Genomic DNA, 20742 nt, shown 5'->3' with positions numbered 1-20742 from the left:
TGGCTCAATAAATATTTAATATTTATACAAAGTGCTACAGCTTCAGCAGGAGAGCCCACCCCCACAGCCTCAGAATATCGGACAGCTCAGTGGATGGGGCCCTTGGCTGTAATACTAGAAACCCAAGTTCAAGTCCCCTGTGGCTGATGTAGAGCAGGACTATGACCTTAAGCCTTGCAGTTTAAAAGCAAGAGCCCTAATCACCGGGCTATAGGATCTGGAGTGGGGGGTACCTCTTCCTTTAGAGGCTTTGTGAATGGAATTTCAAATTTCATTTGCTTTTAATAGAAAAAGTGGTTTAAAATGCCTAAAATCTAAGCAATACATTCATATGACCCAAAATGTTTGTTTCACTGAGAAAACCAAAGAATTTTCATTTTGGGTTGATCTGAAATGTACTGGGATTGGGTTTTTGGTTTGACCAACAAACGGAAGAATTGATTATTGCTCAGTTTTAGTCCGAAGTAGTGAGGCCTCATGTTATAAGGGTTAGCGATATTAAACACCAGATTCATTTGACAGTCCTAATTGCTGCGCCCTTACCCAGGGGTCTTATGTTAGGGACACAAAGTCTTCTCCACTTTGTTCCTGTTACCTACTGGGGGTGGCTGGTTGGGATCCCCACCTCCAGCAGCTGCTAAGGGGGGGGACACTGCCACCCCCAATTTGACAGATGTGCACTAGTGTCATCAGAGGAAGGACTGCTGCCCTCCCCACATAGTGCAGACACACTGGCAAACTGAAATCAGGTGGCCCAGGGTGCAAGGGGTTTCCCTGTGATGAAGGGAAACGGGGAACTCCAGGAGGGAGGAAGAAGCCATGGGTCTGTTCTTCCTGTCTTGGGGCACAAGAACAGGTGAAATTAAAAGGTGGAAATTCAAAACTGATAAAAGAAAATACTTTTTCACAAAATGTGTCATCAGCCTGTGGAACTCACTGCCACTGGATGTCACCAAGGCCCAGAACTTACCAAGATTCAAAGGGGGATTGGACATTTTTTGTAATACAAAAATATCCAGAATTATCATAGTAAATACTAAAAATGGAGAATGTTGAAAGGAATACAAACCCTCCTGCTACCAGGCGCTGCGTATGAGGGGCTAAGAGGAGACTTTCATGGGGAGTCATTGCCCCACATCTGCTACTGCAGGGTTCTGGCACTTTCCTAGGCAGTGGCAGCTGCTGGCCACTATCAGAGACAGGATCCTGGACTAGATGGTCCTCAGGTCTCATGCAGCCTGGCAATGCCTACATTCCTGTGACATGTAAGTATAAGGCTTGGGGTGTGTGCCACAGCTTCTTGCCCATGCCCTCGCCTCTTGCAATGGGTGAGAGTAATTACAGGAAGGGAGGTCCAGTGGCTAGGGTACTGCACGGAGATGCAGGGAATCTGCTTTCAATTCCTGGCTCAGCCACAGGCTTCCTGGGTGAGCTTAGGCAAGTTCCTCAATCTATTCTGTGCTTCAGTTCCCTTCTGTAAAAGCAGGGATAGCATTTTCCTGCACCACAGCAGTGTTGTGAGGATAAAATTCATGAATGATTGTGAGGCACTGACACTACAATGATGAAAGCAGTGCAGATAGTCCAAAAATATGAATCATCTCCAGTCACCAACGGAGCAAGCCAGACACTCGGCCCTTGCAATACTGTCCATTGGGAATAAAAAAAATTGTTGGAGAATGGGGCTCATTCAATGTGCCAAATGACTTCATATACAAAAAGGCTTTCACAGTGCAATTCAGAATTAGTTTAATCTACAGAGTGCTTTATATCAGCCTGTTTCTGTGTAGTAGAGGTAAAATATAAAGATAGACAGCCAGGGAAGAAAAAGTATACCTTGGACAGCAAGCAAAAAAGAGCTCAGTTCACCTACTCTAGAAAAGGGATTTTCAGAGACTAAGCATTTAAGACCAGGGTGGTTAAAAATCATGATTAAAAACTGATTTTTAAATCCAAATCCTTATTTTTAATATGTTGGTCAGATTTTTTTATTTGCATGGTGCTTGTTCTCTACTGTGTTCTTATTTTATAGGCTTCAATTGTGAATGTGGATGTCTTGAACTTTTCTTTAGTTTTCTGATTGTTATAGAATTTCAGCGTTTTTTTCTGTTTTCTTTTTTAAAACATTTTAATCTGAAATTGCAGTAACAAAATTTTAAATTAGTTTTTCCGAAGCCTTAATCTGATTTAAATTAACAATTTTTTAAAAATAATCAAGTGCTTTAAATAATGATTTAAATCAATCACCTTGATTTAAATGGTTCCATCATGTTAACAGATCTAATTTGAGAGTATACCAGTAATTACTTCTGCTGTACATGCAGGTGAGGAAACTGTACGCACACATTATCATGTTAGCCACCTGTGAATACATTTACCCTATCTGTACGCACAGTTGTTGAGGTTACCTAAACACACAAGGTAGACGTGTTTTGCACAAGCTGTTGCCTGTTTAGTTAAAAATCAGGCCAACACTCCCTTGCCTCCGGTAACATATTGGAGATTTTGACCTAATTTGGAGGCTGCTTTTTGTGTATGTGTTGAGTTACACACAGACATCCCAGCCCTGGAATAATGGCTCTCTACATCGACTTCACAGGCAATTACTGGTGGGTTAATTTTGCAGCTTTGAAAGATTTTGAGGGAGGAATATTTGGTGTTGGGCTTAGCTGGCCAGGCCATAAGAGGGCATTGAAGCTGATAGAAATGGAGCCTGGCAGAGGGCTACCTGCTTTGTCTGTGTCATGCTGAGCAGATGCCACCCAGGGGTTCTGCATTTGTTTTCTAATCCATTGATTTAATTATCCCTCTGGATAAATGGTTGGATAATGTTTGCTTCAGATAGGAGTCTAAAGAACTTAGCACAGCTGGGGAAAGTGCTTTCCATGTAAGCCGTGCAGACTGACAGTTTTCCATGTGCTGTGTCCCTGGCCGTCTGGGAAGGCCATGTGATGTGCACTCCAGCATATAGTTTGGTTCCTGAGAATGCTCTGTGGGGACTTAACAACCAACACCTGGATCATTCAGCAGTATTGTGTTTTGGCTTCATACAGGACACAAACAGTGCTGGCACCTGGCTTTTCCTGCCCTTTCTCCAGTCAGAGAGTCAGTCAGGAGAAGGGGTGGAATGCAGAACAGGGGACGGGTCATGACCTCAGCTGTCTGCTGAAGGTGTGTGTACAACTGGCAGAGGCTTTGCTGGTGACCTTAGGTAACCCATGTTAGATTGACATCCCTGCCAGGCCCTGTCTGGCTAATGTGACTGCAAAGGATGCATCAAGATGGATATTTTCACCTAATGCCATAGCAATGTATTAACTTAGAGAGTGAGAAGGGTTGGGTTAGAGACATAATTCAATGTAACACAAATATCTCCAGACATGACACTGCTTCCCTGGTTTCCTATGAATCACCAGAACAGAACAAGACTTTAGGAGTTTAGCACAGCAGATCACACTCCGCCTCTGGCAGAGTCCTCTCCTGTGTAGTTAGAAGCTGAAGAGAAGCATTCCATGAGTTTTTTCTTGTGTCCCAGAGGAGATTATCCCACCAAAGCTCACTCTGCTTCATTCTCTGTTCTTACCTTTTCTACTGCTGTGTAGCGACTAGCCAGCTGCTTCCGTAAATCTGCAATGTGATGGTCATATTTCTTCATGTCTTTCTTAAAGTTCTCTCTGAAGTTGAGCAGTGGTTTCTCCACCTCACTCTGGAGCTGGGAATGACAATAGAAAGGGGCATTGGGAAGTGATAACAGCCAAGCACTGATCGGGAGCATAACATGGCTGGATGCAGTTAGCTGTTTCTCCTGGAAGGCTTGTTCACAATGGACGAGAATGCAGTGCTCATACTTAGCCAGAGATGCAATTTGAGCAGCATGATGGCAGAACGGGCTAGGGATCTTTCCCTTCCCAAAGAAAGCCTGGAGCAAAGCTGCCTCCACCCCAGCCCGTCAGTTAAGGGAACGTAGGAGGAATTTCTCAAAGGTCACAAGATTCTTAGGCTCTTGCTATCCTCTCTCATCAGAAAGCCTGAAACCTTTAATCTCCTACAGAGATACTTGTAACAGCCACCGTCACAGTGCCTCATACACAGTTAATGAATTTCCCCAGCCCATGCCCTGGGGGGTCAGTGCTGTTATCCCCATTTTCTGATGGGAACGGAGGCCCAGAATGAGTGAGTGACTTACACCAAGTGACCCAGGCAGGACCAGGAATTAAACCCAAACCTCCTGTGCCTTACCACAAGACTGTCCCGGTCCCCACCCCAGCTCGAAGGTGGCAGGAAGCTGCCTCTCCCAGGCGCAGCACAGGCATCTCACTCACACCCTGAGTTCTCCACTGAGCTGGGGACCACACAGGCGGTCAGTGCATCCCGCACTGCAGGTGGCCTCGGACGACAGTGAGTGGGAGGGAGGGACGGCGTGGGACTATGGCTCTGCCTCCTTCCCTTTGCTTTGGGAAATCGCATACTGTCAACATACTTGGACAGAGGTGGCTGTGTGCTCCACTTAGCAAATGGCCTGCAGTGTTTTCTAGCCCTCTCACCAGGTGTGCAAGAGGCAGGAGGTGTCTTGCCCCCCCCCCACCCCAATAACCCTGCACATGAGCTGGCCACGCACTGGCCTGTGAGTTTGAATCCTGCTGCTACCCCCGAGGCTATCGGTCCCCTTTGCCTTTTGGTGTCAGCGTCCCTCTCTGTAGGACAGGGTGATAATAATAATATTCCCCCATCTGACTCTTATGTTCTGTTCCCAGCTTTGGCAACAGAGTGGGGTCTAACGGGTTAGAACAGTGTTTGCAGAGAGCAAAGGCAAACACACAGATTTCCTTAGTGTTCTCAGATTTTGCCATTTGGACTACCTATGTATGTTCATATTTTCCTTATTAATATCCCCCAAAGGCTAGACCACTACCAAACTCCTGGAGAATGCTCTGTGTGAACAGAGGAGCTTGCAGATTACCTTAGAGGAAAATTTGAGATGAACCTCTGCCTCATCCGCCAGACTTTTCTTCAGCTGGGCCCAGGCCTCTCCTAGGGTGCTGAAAAACACAAAGCATCACTGGTCAGTGCCCTGATCCGAGTGTTGTACCCATGCATAGCCCCCACCAGGATTCATGAGACAACCTTTCGTTTGTGCAGTGTATATTGTTATCAGCCCTTCATTGTATCATACTCAACATACTGATGTATGCACCATCCAGCTACTACAGCTTAATCAATAAGACTGCTGTCCCCTCAGCATGAAGACAGTAGTACCACTTCACACTTCTCACATCTCAGACACAAAGACCTGGACAGCCCCCTCCCAATAGAATTCTCTCACATTAGCTAATGGAAAAAGTATAGTCATTAAAACCTTCTACCATCCACAATGTTTAGAATCCCTGAGCCTGCAGACCTCTGAAACCCTGTGTACAAAAGTGGTTTAGCTACGTGTCTGCTTCATAGCCCTCAGTTCTGTCTTAAAGACACCTGCTGCTGAAAATATTGTCACATCTCCAGGCAAACCACTGAAGTGCACAGTATCCCCTTTCCACAGTGAAAATGATGGAATTGAAAGAGGCTATGGAAAGGGACCTCCAATTACAGGCAGTCAAGAGAGCAACAGTAGCAGAGTGCCCAGAAGGCAAAAAGCCAAGTAATGGTAGGAGCAGATTAATATTTTCAAATTAACGATGAACTGAGTATGCAAGATGGAATCATATTTTGAGGCCAGAGAGCTGTTGTCGCTGCCTCATTACATAGGATACTGTGCAAGAAATTCATGCCTCACACCCGGGCATTGACAGCTCTCTGAGATGGACTCAAGAGTGTGTTTACCAGCCAGGAATGAATACACAACTCTGCTCCTTGAAAGAAGGGTGTCATAACCACCAGCCGAAAGAGACTGTTACCACATGAACTGCCCGCCCCACCATGGGAAAGGTGAGAGTGAACTACATATTCAATGAAAAGCAGTACTTGATTACAAGGGATACTACTTAAACTTTTGGGATGTCAGTGCCCTGCCTGATACAAGAAGCAAGTCAGTGACTGGCACTTTGGCATTCTGGATGCTGCATTCACTAACAGACCGCAATTTGCCTCAGAAAATTTCAGGGAATTTGCAGGCAAATGGGAGTTTGACAACCACACCTCCTCCCCAGCATAACCACAGAGAACTGGTAATGTGGAATCAGCTGTGCAAATAGCTAAGACTTTTACCCAAGGTGGTTTCTTCTGGTTAGCATTCCTCATTAGCATTTTTGGCACACAGGAATACCCCATCACAGGGGTGCCAAACAGTGCATCACAGGCACTGATGGGACAAAGGACCGAAACCTTGCTACCAATGAGGGGAGACATGCTGAAGCCAGACGGATGGAGATATGGCTGAGAAGAGATGGCCAACAATAAGAGAAAGCAGGCATTAGAGTATGACAGGTCACCAAGGATCTACCGTGAGAAATCAGCCATTAGACAGACACTAGAAGAACTGGACTAAAGGCCTTGTGAGGGATGCAATGGCACCCAAGTTATATGAGATGTCTGTGCAAGAGGGACAAGTGGCAGAAGGAACAGGAGGCACTTATGAGCCAGCAGACAACACCCAGAGAGCCTGCAGAGATACTGAGATCATCACAGAATGGAGAGTCAGAAAACCACCCGCCAAGGAGACTCCACAAAGAAACAGTTTGCTAGACTTGGTGAGTGGACCCAGGAAACAGAAATAGATCACTCCTGGAGTGGTCACCTGTTGAGGAGATCAAACTAGATCAAAGATTGTGTAACCAGCTGGGTCTGGACGATACCCAAACTCAGTTATGGGTTAGCAACCTCCAGCCAAAGGGACACAGAGTGGGAGTCAATTGTTGGTTTGTAATGTTTATATAAAATGTTTGTAAAATAAAAAAGATGTATCATGAACTGGACTCAGAGGGCCATTGTTCCCTGCGGGGGGCTGTTATTAAGGGGACATCAGAGAAACAGGCAATGTGGAGGACTTAGGCTGGAAGCCACCTGGACGGAGCAGTACACAGGGTTAAATAAAGTTTTCCTTGTTCAGCTTAACCTGAATCCAGCATCTCTCATTGTGAATAAACACTTGTATTTTTCTAACTTTTCTGTTTGTTTTTCTCTTTGCTTTTGTAAAAAATGAACTCTTGGCCCTGGCTAGTGGGCTCAAGAGGACAGCTGTGTTATTCACTATATCTTGGTATAGTGAGTTAGCAGTGACCCCTCCCCCTCTGGGTCAGTGGAAGGCCACTCAGCCTCATTACATTGCAGGCGTTGCTCACAGTTGGGGAATTAGCTGAATCACACTCAGCCTATAGCTCTGGTCGACAGCTTGGGCAGAGTGATAGGCAGTTAGGGTCTCTAGCCCGCAATCAGGGCAGTGAGGGTTCTGTGGCTCGGACCTGTACTCTGGGCCGAGCAGCAAACAAACAGTCAGTAAGCCGAGCCCTTAGGGTGGGGAGTTCCAGAGTCTGGTTCTTGTGCCTACACTCAGGACTGAGTAGCAAACAAATAGTTCAGAGCCCAGACCCTTAGTCAGGGTGGGGCAACAAGTCCTCCGGGCTCAGGATGGGGTAGAGCACCCAACCGCAAGCTAGGGGTCTTGGGAAGGAGTTAGAGCACCCCAAACACAGACTAGGGGAGCTCGGGCAGGAGCAGCGCCTAGTGTCCTCACTCGGCGGACTGTAGGCGGATGCAGGCCCTCTGGCTTACAGAAGGGGGAGTACTGCCACCCCAGGGTGGGGTGGCAGTGAAAACACCCATCTCCACTGCATCCCAGCCCAGCGCCCTAACAGTGGCAGAGCGGGTCCGCCACTGGGTCAGCAGGGATCTGCCTGCAACACACTGACCTTGTCGCAGGCCAGCTCTTAACCAGACAGTTGTCTAGTTCTCCTGGGCTACTTCCTATCTCCCCCAGGAGTGAACCTGGGTCCATAAGAGTTCCTCTGGATCATCGGGTAGAAGGCCAGCGGCAGTCCCGGCAACGTCGACCAGTCCTCAGCACCACAGGGTCCGCAGCAGTCTCCCAGCTCGGAAGCGGGCAGGAGGTGTCTGGCCCCTTCAGCAGCTGCAGCCCAACTGAGCTCCCAGACCTGCCTTTTATACTTCCTGTCCTGCCCCCTGACTGCCGGTGGGAGGGGTGAGCAGGGCCTGACTCCACCTACCACCAGGGCTCTGTGAGTGGTCCCTCCCCCTCTGGGTCAGTGGGAGGCCACTTCGCCTCACTGCACTTGGTCTCCTGCTTGCTAGAATTGCAACCAGTTTTCTACCATATTTCATCTATGGATTTCTTAAAGTTCTTTCATATGACTGGTTCTGTCTCTGGGAGGTTTAGGAGTGCCACAGGATTAATGAGCTATGCTGGATCCCTCTGCAGACTTGTGAGGGTTTGAGAACTTTATTTATTACTCCTAATATCCAGTATGCCCCACACTGTGCTGGGAAGCTCCACCAGAATCTGGAAGCCAATCATGGATCTGAGGAACTTGCTGAGTCATTCATACTCTTATCAAACCTCGGCCAGACCTCAGCAGTCCACAATGTATGGACCAAGCATACTTCTGATAGTATTAATTCCCCCGGAGTAATTTCCCCACCAATCAGGGCTTGCTACATGATCCATTAGTCTGTAATGAGGGGTGTAAATTCTAGAGTGCACTAGTGTGTCGTGCACTAACTGGCCTGTGTGGACCCTGCTGGTGCACACTAAAAGTTCCCTGTTTGAAATGGGACTTTTTAACATGCACTAGGGAACTTTTTGTCTGTGCCAGCAGGGTCGACACAGGTCAGTTAGTGGGAGATATGCTAGTGCGCACTAGAATTTACACCCCTCTAGTGCCCTTTGTAGATGATCCCTCATTATTTCTAGGCCTCACATTTCTCAGACATCATGGGAACAAAAAACAAGTAGTGACAAGACGTTGCCAAATGGGACAAATATCTAATTTTTCAACTTTCTGTATCTTGGAATAGAATAGGTCAATTCATCCAGGGTTTGGAATAAACTACGCCCTGTCTCCCAGCTGACATGTGGCAAGCTGCGCTCTGAATGGACATTTCCTGAGAATTTTGTTGAGACTGAAGTGCTGAAAGCCCCTTATTAGAAATGCAGTGACAACCTTAACTACAGAGAGGCCAAGAGGTTTCAGTCTCCCTAACTGTAAAATGGGGATAAAGATCCTCACCCTCCTTTGTAAAGTGTTTTAAGATTGACAGATGAACAGTGCTTAAATGTGCTATAGAGAGACACAGCAGTTCCTCTTTACTTAACACTGAATTTGATCTTTTATTTTAAGCAGGAATTCAATCTATGGATTTGTTTTTGTTTCTGTATGAAGATAAGTGTACCCTCCCCAAATTTACAACACCTAATCTGTGAGTGAAGGCTGAATTTCTGGAGGATTTCAAGTAAATCTAGTATTCAGAAGATGAGTAAAAATAAACTAAAAATGTTTCCTTTAAGGAATGCCTCTATCTGCTCCAAGTCTGCCTGTAAGAAGGATCCAGATTTCTAGCAATACAAGTTGTACAGAAGTTTGATAGATCATGAATTCTGCCTCAGTACAAAGGCATTTTTGCATCCATAATTGAGACATGGACTTCATACTGGAGGTGGCAAGTCCTATTCACCAAAGAACATCCAGTTTGCTGCAGCCATTTGAACTCTGTGTGCAGCCTAGGTAGATGAACTCATCAATGTTCTCCACAGAATCCAACTCCACCTGCACAGAACCTTAGACTTCCCCCAGAAACACACACCACACACTGAGTCTGCACACAGATGGCAGTGCTGAATAGGAGCAGCTCCTGCTCAGCTTGTAGTCAAGGTGTGGTGTTTATATAGTGAAGGGGATTGCTGTGTGGTGTGTAAAGGTGTTTCTTTCACTGGATGTAGAAGGAAGCTCTCTGTGAAGCTGTGGAATCTCTCACTGACAGTAGAAAGGTGCTGGGTGATGTTAAGACACAGATAAGAGATGTCCCACAACTTGGCTTTCTTTTCTTTGAAGTGTTTGCCTGGGGGGCTGTCACGCTTACCTAACTTTAAAGAAGGGCTGTCAAGCGATTAAAAAAATTAATCACAATTAGTCACACAATTAAAAAAAATAATCGTGATTAATCGCACGATTTATTGCACTGTTAAACAATAATAGAATACCATTTATTTAAACAGTTTTGGATATTTTCTACATTTTCAAATATACTGATTTCACTTACAACACAGAGTACAAAGTGTACAGTGCTCACTTTATATTTATTTTTGATTACAAATATTTGCACTGTAAAAAAAGAAAAGTACTCTAATAGTATTTTTCAATTCACCTAATACAAGTACTGTAGTGGAAACTTTTTATCATAAAAGTTGAACTTACATATATAGAATTATGTACAAAACAATAACTGCATTCAAAAATAAAACAATGTAAAACTTTAGAGCCTACAAGTCCTACTTCTTGTTCAGCCAATCGCTCAGACAAACCAGTTTGTTTACATTTGCAGGAGATAACGCTGCCCGCTTCTCGTTTACAATATTACCTGAAAGTGAGAACAGGTGTTCTCATGGAGCTGTTGTAGCTGGCATTGCAAGATATTTATGTGCCAGATGTGCTAAAGATTCATATGTTCCTTCATGCTTCAACCACCATTCCAGGGGACATGCGTCCATCTGGATAACGAGTTTTGCTCGATAACCATCAAAGCAGTGCAGATGAACATGTGTTCATTCTCATCAGCTGAGTCAGATGCCACCAGCAGAAGGTTGATTTTCATTTTTGGTGGTTCGGGTTCTGTAGTTTCCACATCTGACTCGCTCTTTTAAGACTTCTGAAAGCATGCTCCACACCTCTCAGGTTTTGGAAGGCACTTCAGATTCTTAAACCTTGGATCAAGTGCTGTAACTATCTTTAGAAATCTCACATTGGTACATTCTTTGCTTTTTGTCAAATCTGCTGTGAAAGTGTTCTTAAAATGAGCATGTGCTGGGTCATCATCCAAGACTGCTACAACATGAAATATATGGCAGAATGCAGGTAAAACAGAGTAGGAGACACACAATTCTCCCCACCAAGGAGTTCAGTCACAAATTTAATTAACACATTAGTTTTTTAATGACCATCAGCAGCATGGAAGCATGTCCTCTGGAATGGTGGCCGAAGCATGAAGGGCCATACGAATGTTTAGCATGTCTGGCACATAAATACTTTGCAATGCCAGCTACAAAAGTGCCATGTGAATGCCTGTTCTCACTTTCAGGTGACATTGTAAATAAGAAGCAGACAGCATCATCACTCGTAAATGTAAACAAACTTGTTTGTCTTAGCGATTGGCTGAACAAGAAGTAGGACTGAGTGGACTTTTAGGCTCTAAAGTTTTACATTGTTTTGTTTTTGAGTGCAGTTATGTAACAAAAAATCTACATTTGTAAGTTGCACTTTCATGATAAAGAGATTGCACTACAGTACTTGTGTGAGGTGAATTGAAAAATACTATTTCTTTTGCTTGCCATTTTTACAGTGCAAATATTTGTAATAAAATATAACAACGTAAAGTGAGAACTGTCTACTTTGTATACTGTGTTATAATTGAAATCAATATATTTGAAAATGTAGAAAAACATCCAAAAAATTTAATAAATTTCAATTGGTATTCTACTTTTTAACAGTGCGATTAATCGCGATTCATTTTTTAATTACGATTAATTTTTTGAGTTAATTATGTGAGTTAACTGCGATTAATCAACAGCCCTACTTTAAACCCTTTTAAATGGTTTTTGTTTATTAAATGAATTATAGTATAAGGATTTTTAATATAGACCATTAATCGTGAAACCAACTCCTAGCACCCCTATATTCTAGCTCCCAAAAGATTCTCCCAGTCTTCTCTTGAACACGTCTAGTGACGGGGCCTCCACATCGGTGATTTCTGTTAATGGCACAGAAATGTGCTAGTGCAGGAAAACTAAAGCAGTGTACACGAGCCCTCCCCTGCCTTCTTCGGCATATCACTCCTGGGCCTCCTACCTCCTCCCCAGGGCAGACGCAGTGCAAAGGAGAGAGGGTCTCTCCTTTTGCTCCACTGGAGGAAAGAACTCAGGATTAGAAGATACTGTTGCATCTCCCTCTCTCCTGACGCTACTGGGCCCCTGGAGGGTCAGTAATCAGCAACTTCATTTAATGCACAGATCCCTCTGTGATTCCAGCAATGCAGCGCTGCCATGTACTGAATCCCAAGTATTGCTGTAGTTTAGAACAGCTATAATATTAAACACAAATGATTAGAATTTTTAACATTTTGCACAATTGCTCTTAAAAACATACTGATCCTGTCAATCAATGGACTACTGCTCCAGAAGGTTCTACCCCCCGCCCCAATAGAGCCAGGATAATAGGCTGAATTACCCATTGCTCTCCTCAAGAGAAGAGCATGTGCCTAAGTTAGGGGAAATGCCTTTTGTGCAAAGGCTCCTTACCCTTCTTCTTGAGCAGCCAATGAGTTCTGAGACAGTTTGGACAAGTTCTTGGCATATTCTTCCTCAATCTTTATCCTACAGAAAACAGACAGCAGTGAAAATATATTAAATATGGAAGGAATCACTACACGGCAAAGTAAATCATCAGATTTTCCAGTGGGGCCTTACTCATGAATGTTTCTTTTTATCTCCTATTATAATCAACCTGTGGAACTCACTGATGAAAGATATTGTTGACCCATAAGAATGGCCATACTGGGGCAAACCAATGATTCAGCTAGCCCAGTATCCTATGTTCTGACAGTGGACAGTGCCACATGCTTCTGAGGCAATTCTGAGTGATCCATCCCCTGTTGTCCAGTCCCATCTTCTCACAGTTGGAGGTCTAGGGACACCTAGAGCATGGGATTGCATCCCTGACCATCCTGGCTCATAGCCATTGATGGAGGTATGCTCCATGAACTTATCTAATTCTTTTCTGAACCCAATTATACTTTTGGCATTAAAAACATCCCCTGGCAGAGAGTTCCAAAGGTTGACTGTGTATTGTGTAAAGAAGTACTTTGTTTCAAACCTGTTGCCTCTTAATTTCATAAGGTTCTTGTATTAGGGAAGGGCTAAATAACACTTCTCTATTCATATTCTCCATATCATTCATGATTTTATAGACCTCTAACATACCCCCCCTTAGTCTAAAATGAATAGTCCCAGTCTTTTTAATCTCTCCTCGTATGGAAGTTTTTCCATACCCCTAATAATTTTTGTTGCCTTTCGCCATACTTTTTCCAATTCTAATATATCTTTTTTGAGGTAGGGCAACCAGAACTATGTGCCGTATTCAAGGTGTGTGGTACTGTGGATTTACATAGTGGTATTAGAAGAACATATGAATTGCCATACTGGGTCAGACCAATGGTCCATCTAGCCCAGTAGCCTGTCTTCTGACAGTGGCCAATGCCAGATGCTTCAGAGGAAATGAACAGAACAGGGCAATTACTGTGTGATCCCATTCCCTGTTGTCCAGTCCCAGCTTCTGTCAGTCAGAGGTTTAGGGACACCCAGAGCATGGGAGCATTATAAAATCTTCTGTTTTATCATCTATCACTTTTCAAATGGTTCCTAACATTCTGTTTGCTTTTTTTGACTGCAGTTGCACATTAAGTGGATGTTTTCAGAGAACTATCCACAATGACTCCAATTCTTTCTTGAGTGGTAACATATTTTTTCCCAGTGTGCATTACTTTGCACTCACCAGCATTTAATTTCATCTGCCATTTTGTGGCCCAGCCACCCAGTTTAATAAGAGCACTTTGTATCTCTTCGCATTCAGCTTGGACTTAAATTTCTTGAGTAATTTTGTATTGTCTGTAAATTTTGCCACCTAGCTGTTCACCCCCTTTTCCAGATCATTTATGAATATGTTCAAAAGCATTCATCCCATTACAGGTCCTTAGTGGACCCTGCTATTTACCTCTCTCCATTGTGAAAACTGACCATTTATTTCTACCTGTTGATTCCTATCTTTTAACCAGTTACTGATCCATGAGAGGACCTTCCCTCTTATCCCATGACTACTTACTTTGCTTAAGAGCCTTTGTTTAAGAGCCTTTGTCAAAGGTTTTCTAAAAGTCCAAGTACACTATATCAACTGGAGCACCATTGTCCATGTACTTGTTGACCCCCTCAAAGAATTTGAATAGATTGGTGAAGCATGATTTCCCTTTGCAATAACCATGTTTATTCTTCACCAACATATCCTGTTTATCTGTGTGTCTGATAGTTCTGTTTCAACCAATTTGCCTGGTACAGAAGTTAGGCTTACTGACCTATAATTGCCAGGATCGCCTCTGACAACCTTTTTAAAAATTGACATTACCATTATCTATCCTACAGACATATGGTATAGAGGCTGATTTAAGCAATAGTTTATATATCACAGTTAGTAGTTCTGCAACTTCACATTTGAGTTCCTTCACAACTCTTCGATGAATACTATCTGGTACTGATGACCCATTACTGTTTAATTTATCAATTTGTTCCAAAATCCACTTGATTGACACCTCAATCTGGGACAGTGTCTCAGATTTGTCACCTAAAAAGAATGGCCCAGGTGTGGGAATCTCCCCCACATCCTCTAAAGTGAAGACTGCTGCAAAGAATTAATTTAGCTTCTTGCAATGGCCTTATCTTCCTTGAATGCTCCTTTAGCACTTAATTGTCTTATATTTCAAGCATGGAATTTCTATCCACAGAGATTCTATGATACAGTTTGATTCATTCAAGATTTTCACTTTATTTGACTCTATGCTTTCTTTCACATATAGTGCCACTCCCCCACCAGTACAACCCATTCTGCCATTCTTATATGTTCCGTACCCTGGTATTATTGCATCCCATTGATTATCCTCATTCCACCAAGTTAAGTGACTCACAAACCTTAAAGAGACATGGGAAGTCTAAAGTTAATAGGTGCACTGAAGGAGAACATTTTTTGTTGAAGACTGGAGAGTTTGGATGGATAGTGATGAAATTAAATATCTGTATGTGTTTCATAAAATATGCACAACTTCCAGAGTTCAGACTATGTGTTCAATTCATGCAAATAAAGTGATTACAAGAAATATTAAACTCAACAGAAAGCTTCCAATTACCTTTCTCGAACAAACTCTGCCATTTCTTTTTGCATTTGTTTCCCCTTGAGTTGCTTTTGGAGCAGAATTTCAAACCCTGATACTGTGTTGTTCCCTTGTGGATCCTTCTTATCAGCCTGGAAGAGAAATGGCAGCTAGGACGTGAACAACACAAGACATGCCAAGGCTCCTAGAATCCTAACTACAGCAATGCTGCCAAAAGAGGACATTCCAGGGGTGGGAACAGCTGCTTTTCTTCGCAGGAGCCTCCTCCTGGGATCTAAGCATCTGATCAGAACATTAAAAACACTTTGAAATGCATCTCGGAAGACCATTAAATGACTTCTTCCCCTCTGCTCACCATCTAATCCATCAGTGCCTGACAGAATGTACCCAGTGTGATAACTCCCCCCCCCCATCTCTCTGACACATAGGCATAGGGGATATTTTCAGAATTGCTGTGCTTTTTGCCTCACTGTGCTGCATGCTGTACTCACATATATAGTAAAGACTGCAGTAATCAAAAAGCAAGATGAGCAGGACTTGGATGAGAGTTTTGGCCATGACGACAGGCCGGATCCTGGAGAAGCTGTGCAGGAAGAAGTGGCAAGTGACGTGGCTGACGTGTAGGTCGACAGAGAGGGCTGAAGCAAAGATAGAGGCAAGGTTGCTAGTTTGAATGACAGAGAAGGTAGTGGTGCTGTCCATCATGACAGAGAAAAGGGGAAGACAGAAGGACTTGTGTGTGTGTTGTCGGGGGGATAATCAGGAGTTCCATTTTGGCTAGGTCCAGAGCAGAGAAGTAGCTCTGTGAGTCATCAGCATGAAGAGAGGACGTGCGCTGAATGCTAGCCTTGGATGCTGGAGATGTGAGTTCCCATCTGCTCTGCCACAGACTCCGCGCATGACTTTAGGCAAGACCCCTACGGCCATATTCTTAAAGGTGTTCAGGTGTCTAAAGATGTGTAGTGGTACCTTGTGGAATTGTCAAAAGCACCAGGTGTCTAACTCCTATCGATGTAAACATCTTTGGAGAAAGCTTTAGAAATCTGGACCTACCTCCCTTAGGCCCCTTTAAAATGTCCAACCTTAGGGTATGTCTACACTACAGATGCTACAGTGGCACAGCTATGGCACTGCAGCTATGCCACTGTACGCCATAATGTAGACACTTGCTACAGCGACAGAAAGGGTTTTTCCATCGCTGTAGTAAATCCATACCATTGAAAGGCAGTAGCTAGGTCGATGGAAGAATTCTTGTGTTGACCTAGCAATGTCAAAGTTAAACTACGTTTCTCAGGGTGTGAACTTTTCACACACCTGAGGGATGTATCTAGGTTGACCTAAATTTTAGGTGTAAACCAGGCCTCAATGTCTCTGGGCCTCAGTCTCTCTATATATAATGGGGATAACAGCACTGCCCTACCTAACAGGAGTATGTGAGAATCAATACATTAAAAATTGTGAGGCACTCAAATACTGTGGTGATGTAGGCCAGATAAATACCATAGATAGGTAAAGATGATCATCAAAGTGGTGTTTGTGGATGAGATCACCAAGAGAAGAGCAAGGAACCACATTTTGTGTCTTATTCATAGGCTCATAAAAGAATGTATTGCCATGTCAGACCCTTTCCATACTTATACTCCCTTCGCAGCCAGGCGCATAATACTTGGGAAGAGGTTCCTCTCAAGCAGGGCATGTGTCTAGGGTGCTCTGAATGTGTGTTGCTGAAATTGCCTTGCTGTGATAGCAATGTGCAGTAAAGTGCACAAATGTCAGACACTAACCTATAAGCTACATGACTTGCATCTAGCACTTCCGGGAAACAAATCTGGAAGGTAAGTGAAGAAGTTCTCAGTTATTTAGAGCTTTCAGTGTCTGTTATTTGGACACCAGTGATAGCTTCTCTCACTGACCAGGAGAGACCTCTCTGTCATTCGTCATGTTAGGGGTATCTTTCTCTGGCTCCTTGCCATTTGAGCTACACCACTGTCAGCCATTGGCAGCCCTGTTACTAAATCTGCTGGGCAATCTCTTTCTGTGGTTCTGTACATGGTTCTGAGCATGGGTGTCCTCAGGCAATGGCTGCTCTCAGGTGGGCATCACCTCGAGCTCTGTTATGCCATATGCCACTTTGAAGCTCTGAATAATGGTGAATAAGGACACTCTTTGTCGGAGCACGTCAAATAATGGAATTTCCATCCCACAGGAAATGCTGAGATCTTTGAAATTTAGTTTTGCCCCAAGTGGGGACCCAAAGTCGAAGTCTCTGAATTTTTCATTAAATGAAATATTCTGAAACATATCATTTATCATTTCAGCTATTCTGTTCCATCATAAAAGTAAAACGATAAAATCAAATCAAACATTTTGATAATTTCCAACTGAAAATTAGGATGAAATTGATTCGCAACCGGAAAACATTTGGATTTGGTTAAGCCAGCATTTTCTGACAGAAGCTATCTGACCAGCTGTACATCTCCTGCATTCTGGCATTCATATCCTCAGGCTGGCACCATTTCCCAAGATTGTTGGGGATGGGGGAAGACAGAGACAGGGAGGGTATGGCAAGCTAGACATGTTTTCCATTCTTTGGTTCTTGTCCCCAAGTCTTCAGCTGGAGTGACTCTGGCTTTGTTCTCTACAGGTCTGCAGTACACTAAGATTTACATCCAGATGATTCCCAGGTAATGTTCGGGGGCGGGGGGGGGGCTGCTCAGCATCCCCTGTGCAACAGATGTCAGTGTCTTCAGTATTTTCCACACGTTCTTCTTTTCTGGCCTTGGGCTTGACATCAGCAGAGTGTGATCCGCCTCATCTCCCATAGTACAGACGAGGAGATGATGGCCCCAGTTCTGCAACTGGTTTGGCAAAGGTGCAGTCTGCCAGCATGGAAACAGCTGCAGGATCAGTCCCTATCCTGGTGCTCATCATAATTATTAGCAAGTCCTGATACAACATGAAACTACTCAAAATGGCTTATCCCCTTTGGCCAGGCTGATGTATCAGCAAAGTTTCAGTTCATTAGAAGGGTTACAGGAGATGCTGACCCATCTCCCGCCACAAGAATTACTGTGCGTCTACAGAAGCATTCTTTTAGGGGTTTCCTGCTGTTTCTTTACCATTAAAGTAGCTATTTTCTCTGCCTGCAGTGTGTGTCTTGCTCCCTCCTTTCTGGGGCTCCTTGCTGTTGCTGCCGTGCATCCAGTTTTCTGATTGACTGAGACTCCTCTGACTCCTCTCACCGGAGTTTGGACTTTTCTCTGCCCACCCTACATGCCCATCCAGCTGGAGCTTTTCCTGCCCTCTCAGACTGTCTCTGTAACCCAGACACCTCCTGGGTGCGGTGCTCTGTCCCATCTAGTGGCACTGCGGCCACTTAGAGAGTGATTAATGAGTCTGCTCTACAGCCTCAGCTAACAGCCATACAGCTTTTAGCTCATGAGGTAGAGTCTCATGCACTAAGCTCCAGAGGTCCCAGGTTCAATTCCGCCTGCTGATGACCAGAGTCTGTCGGAGTTACATCAGCACTTAGCTGCTCCCTCTCTCCTCAGTGCACCCTGCTCTGGTTGTTGGGGCTGAGGCTAACAAACACTCTACTCTCCCAGCAGGAGCTGTGGTCCCTCCCTTGAGCCTTTCCCTTGTTTTCTCTTTGTTCTGGAGAGCACCTCGAGCACCATGCTGTGCTGTGTGCTTTATTAAAGGCCCTGCAGAAGTAATGCAGCAGAGTTGGTGCTGCTCCTTGCTGCAGTGTGTCTTTTTCACCGCCTTGCCACACTGAATCCTGATTTGCTCTCTAACACAAACCTAGCAACTTGTTCCGCTCTTCCTGAAACTCAGACGCTGCAGCGTGTGGCACGTGGCTGGCTGCCTACTTACCCAGAAATAATCACAGTAGCTCCATTCAGTGGGTTTCAGCAACTGCTGTTCTTGCATTGTGTCTGGGTGTGGAAAAGTCACGCAGTTTATCTGCAAAAACCAAGCAAAAGGCCTGTCAGACCGGGCAGGTAAAAAACAATTAAATGCTTGTGAATTGATAAGAAGCAAGTGAGTGAAATTTGTGCGCATCCAAAGCAGCAAGTCTAGATGACATGCATCTGACTGCAAGAGAAGTAGCTGTTGAATTTGCTGAATTATAGACAATAATATTTGGAAAGACAAAGAGGTAGTGACAGCTTGGATGAAAGCAAATATGGTACCCATTTTCAAAAAAATGAAAGCAGCCAGATTCTGGCAACTGCCATCCAGTGCAATGAACCTGTATCTCTAATTGTTAGGTGAGAATAAGTAAACATGAAGCAGTTATGCCATCCTCGACATAATGAAACAATGGAACAAAGATGCAAAGAAATCTGCAAACTTCTAAAGAATAAACAGAACCACAAGCAACAGGCAACAGCACTGAGGGTTTTACAAATTGCACATCACCTCAGACACACGTGGTTCCTTTGGTGTTTGACAGAATCACATTTTTTTGTTATTCCTACTGCACAGGATGCTTTACATGTGCCCAAAGAGCATTCAAATGAAAGCCCCAGTCCTGCCAAATGCTCTACAGGCCACTCTGAAGTCAACGAGGCTTCATGTAGGTGCCCACCCAGAGCAGTTTCCAAGCGGCTATTGCACAGCAATTAACAGCAACTAAGAAAGTGCAAGGAAGGCCAAGGGTTAGAGCAATAAAACGTAGCAGGCTTGTCTTTTATGACTTGTCTACACTTGAAAATTAATTTCGATTGAGGTGGGGTGTAAATGCAAAATGCAATAACTATAATGGAAAATCCCATGTGTGAATATTCTTATTCCCATGTGTAAATACTCTTATTAAGAGCACCTTGTTCCTCTTTAGTTTAATCCACTTTGAAAGCAGATTAAGTGTAACAGGAACAAGGTGCTCTTATTCCGGATTAAGAACGTCTATACATGGAGTTATTCAGGAATACCTAATCTAGAATCATCGAAAATTAGGGTTGGAAGAGACCTCAGGAGGTCATCTAGTCCAATCCTCTTCTCAAAGCAGAACCAATCCCCAACTAAATCATCCCAGCCAGGGCTTTGTCAAGCCGGGCCTTAAAAACCTCTAAGGATGGAGATTCCACCACCACCCTAGGTAACCCATTCCAGTGCTTCACCACGCTCCTACTGAAATAGGTTTTCCTAATATCCAACCTAGACCTCCCCCACTGCAATTTGAGACCATTGCTCCTTTTCTGTCATCTGTCACCACTGAGAACAGCCGAGGTTCATCCTCTTTGGAACCCCCCTTCAGGCAGTGGAAGACTGCTATCAAATCCCCCTTCACGCTTCTTTTCTGCAGACTAAATCATAGAATATCAGGGTTGGAAGGGACCTCAGGAGGTCATCTAGTCCAACCCCCTGCTCAAAGCAGGACCAATCCCCAACTAAATAAGCCCAGTTCCCTCAGCCTCTCCTCATAAGTCATGTGCCCCAGCCCCCTATTCATTTTTGTTACCCTCTGTTGGACTCTGTCCAATTTGTCCACATCTTTTCTGTAGTGGGAGGCCCAAAACTGGACACAATACTCCAGATGTGGCCTCACCAGTGCCTAATAGAGGGGAATAATCACATGGAGTACACAGGAGGTGGCGGATCTTATTGCTGTATGGGGAGAAGAGTCTGTGCAGACACCGC

The 20742-nt window shown here is 44.3% G+C and overlaps 1 protein-coding gene across 10 annotated transcripts in view; it reads right to left on the bottom strand.

Moving 5' to 3' along the window:
• Positions 1-20742, bottom strand: part of GAS7 (growth arrest specific 7) — a 369130-nt gene that overhangs the window by 187044 nt on the left and 161344 nt on the right. For all 10 annotated transcript variants that reach the window (XM_073310806.1, XM_073310812.1, XM_073310808.1 and 7 more), the window contains 5 exons: positions 18973-19062; positions 15112-15227; positions 12461-12535; positions 4961-5039; positions 3584-3712 (listed from right to left, as the gene is read on the bottom strand). In XM_073310806.1, the coding sequence (XP_073166907.1) occupies positions 3584-3712; positions 4961-5039; positions 12461-12535; positions 15112-15227; positions 18973-19062 (489 nt within the window). The remainder of the gene's footprint in view (positions 1-3583; positions 3713-4960; positions 5040-12460; positions 12536-15111; positions 15228-18972; positions 19063-20742) is intronic.

The sequence above is a fragment of the Lepidochelys kempii genome, chromosome 14 (genome assembly GCF_965140265.1).
Source record: "Lepidochelys kempii isolate rLepKem1 chromosome 14, rLepKem1.hap2, whole genome shotgun sequence".
Lineage (NCBI taxonomy): Eukaryota > Metazoa > Chordata > Testudines > Cheloniidae > Lepidochelys > Lepidochelys kempii.
This window is presented reverse-complemented; position numbering and strand designations above follow the sequence as displayed.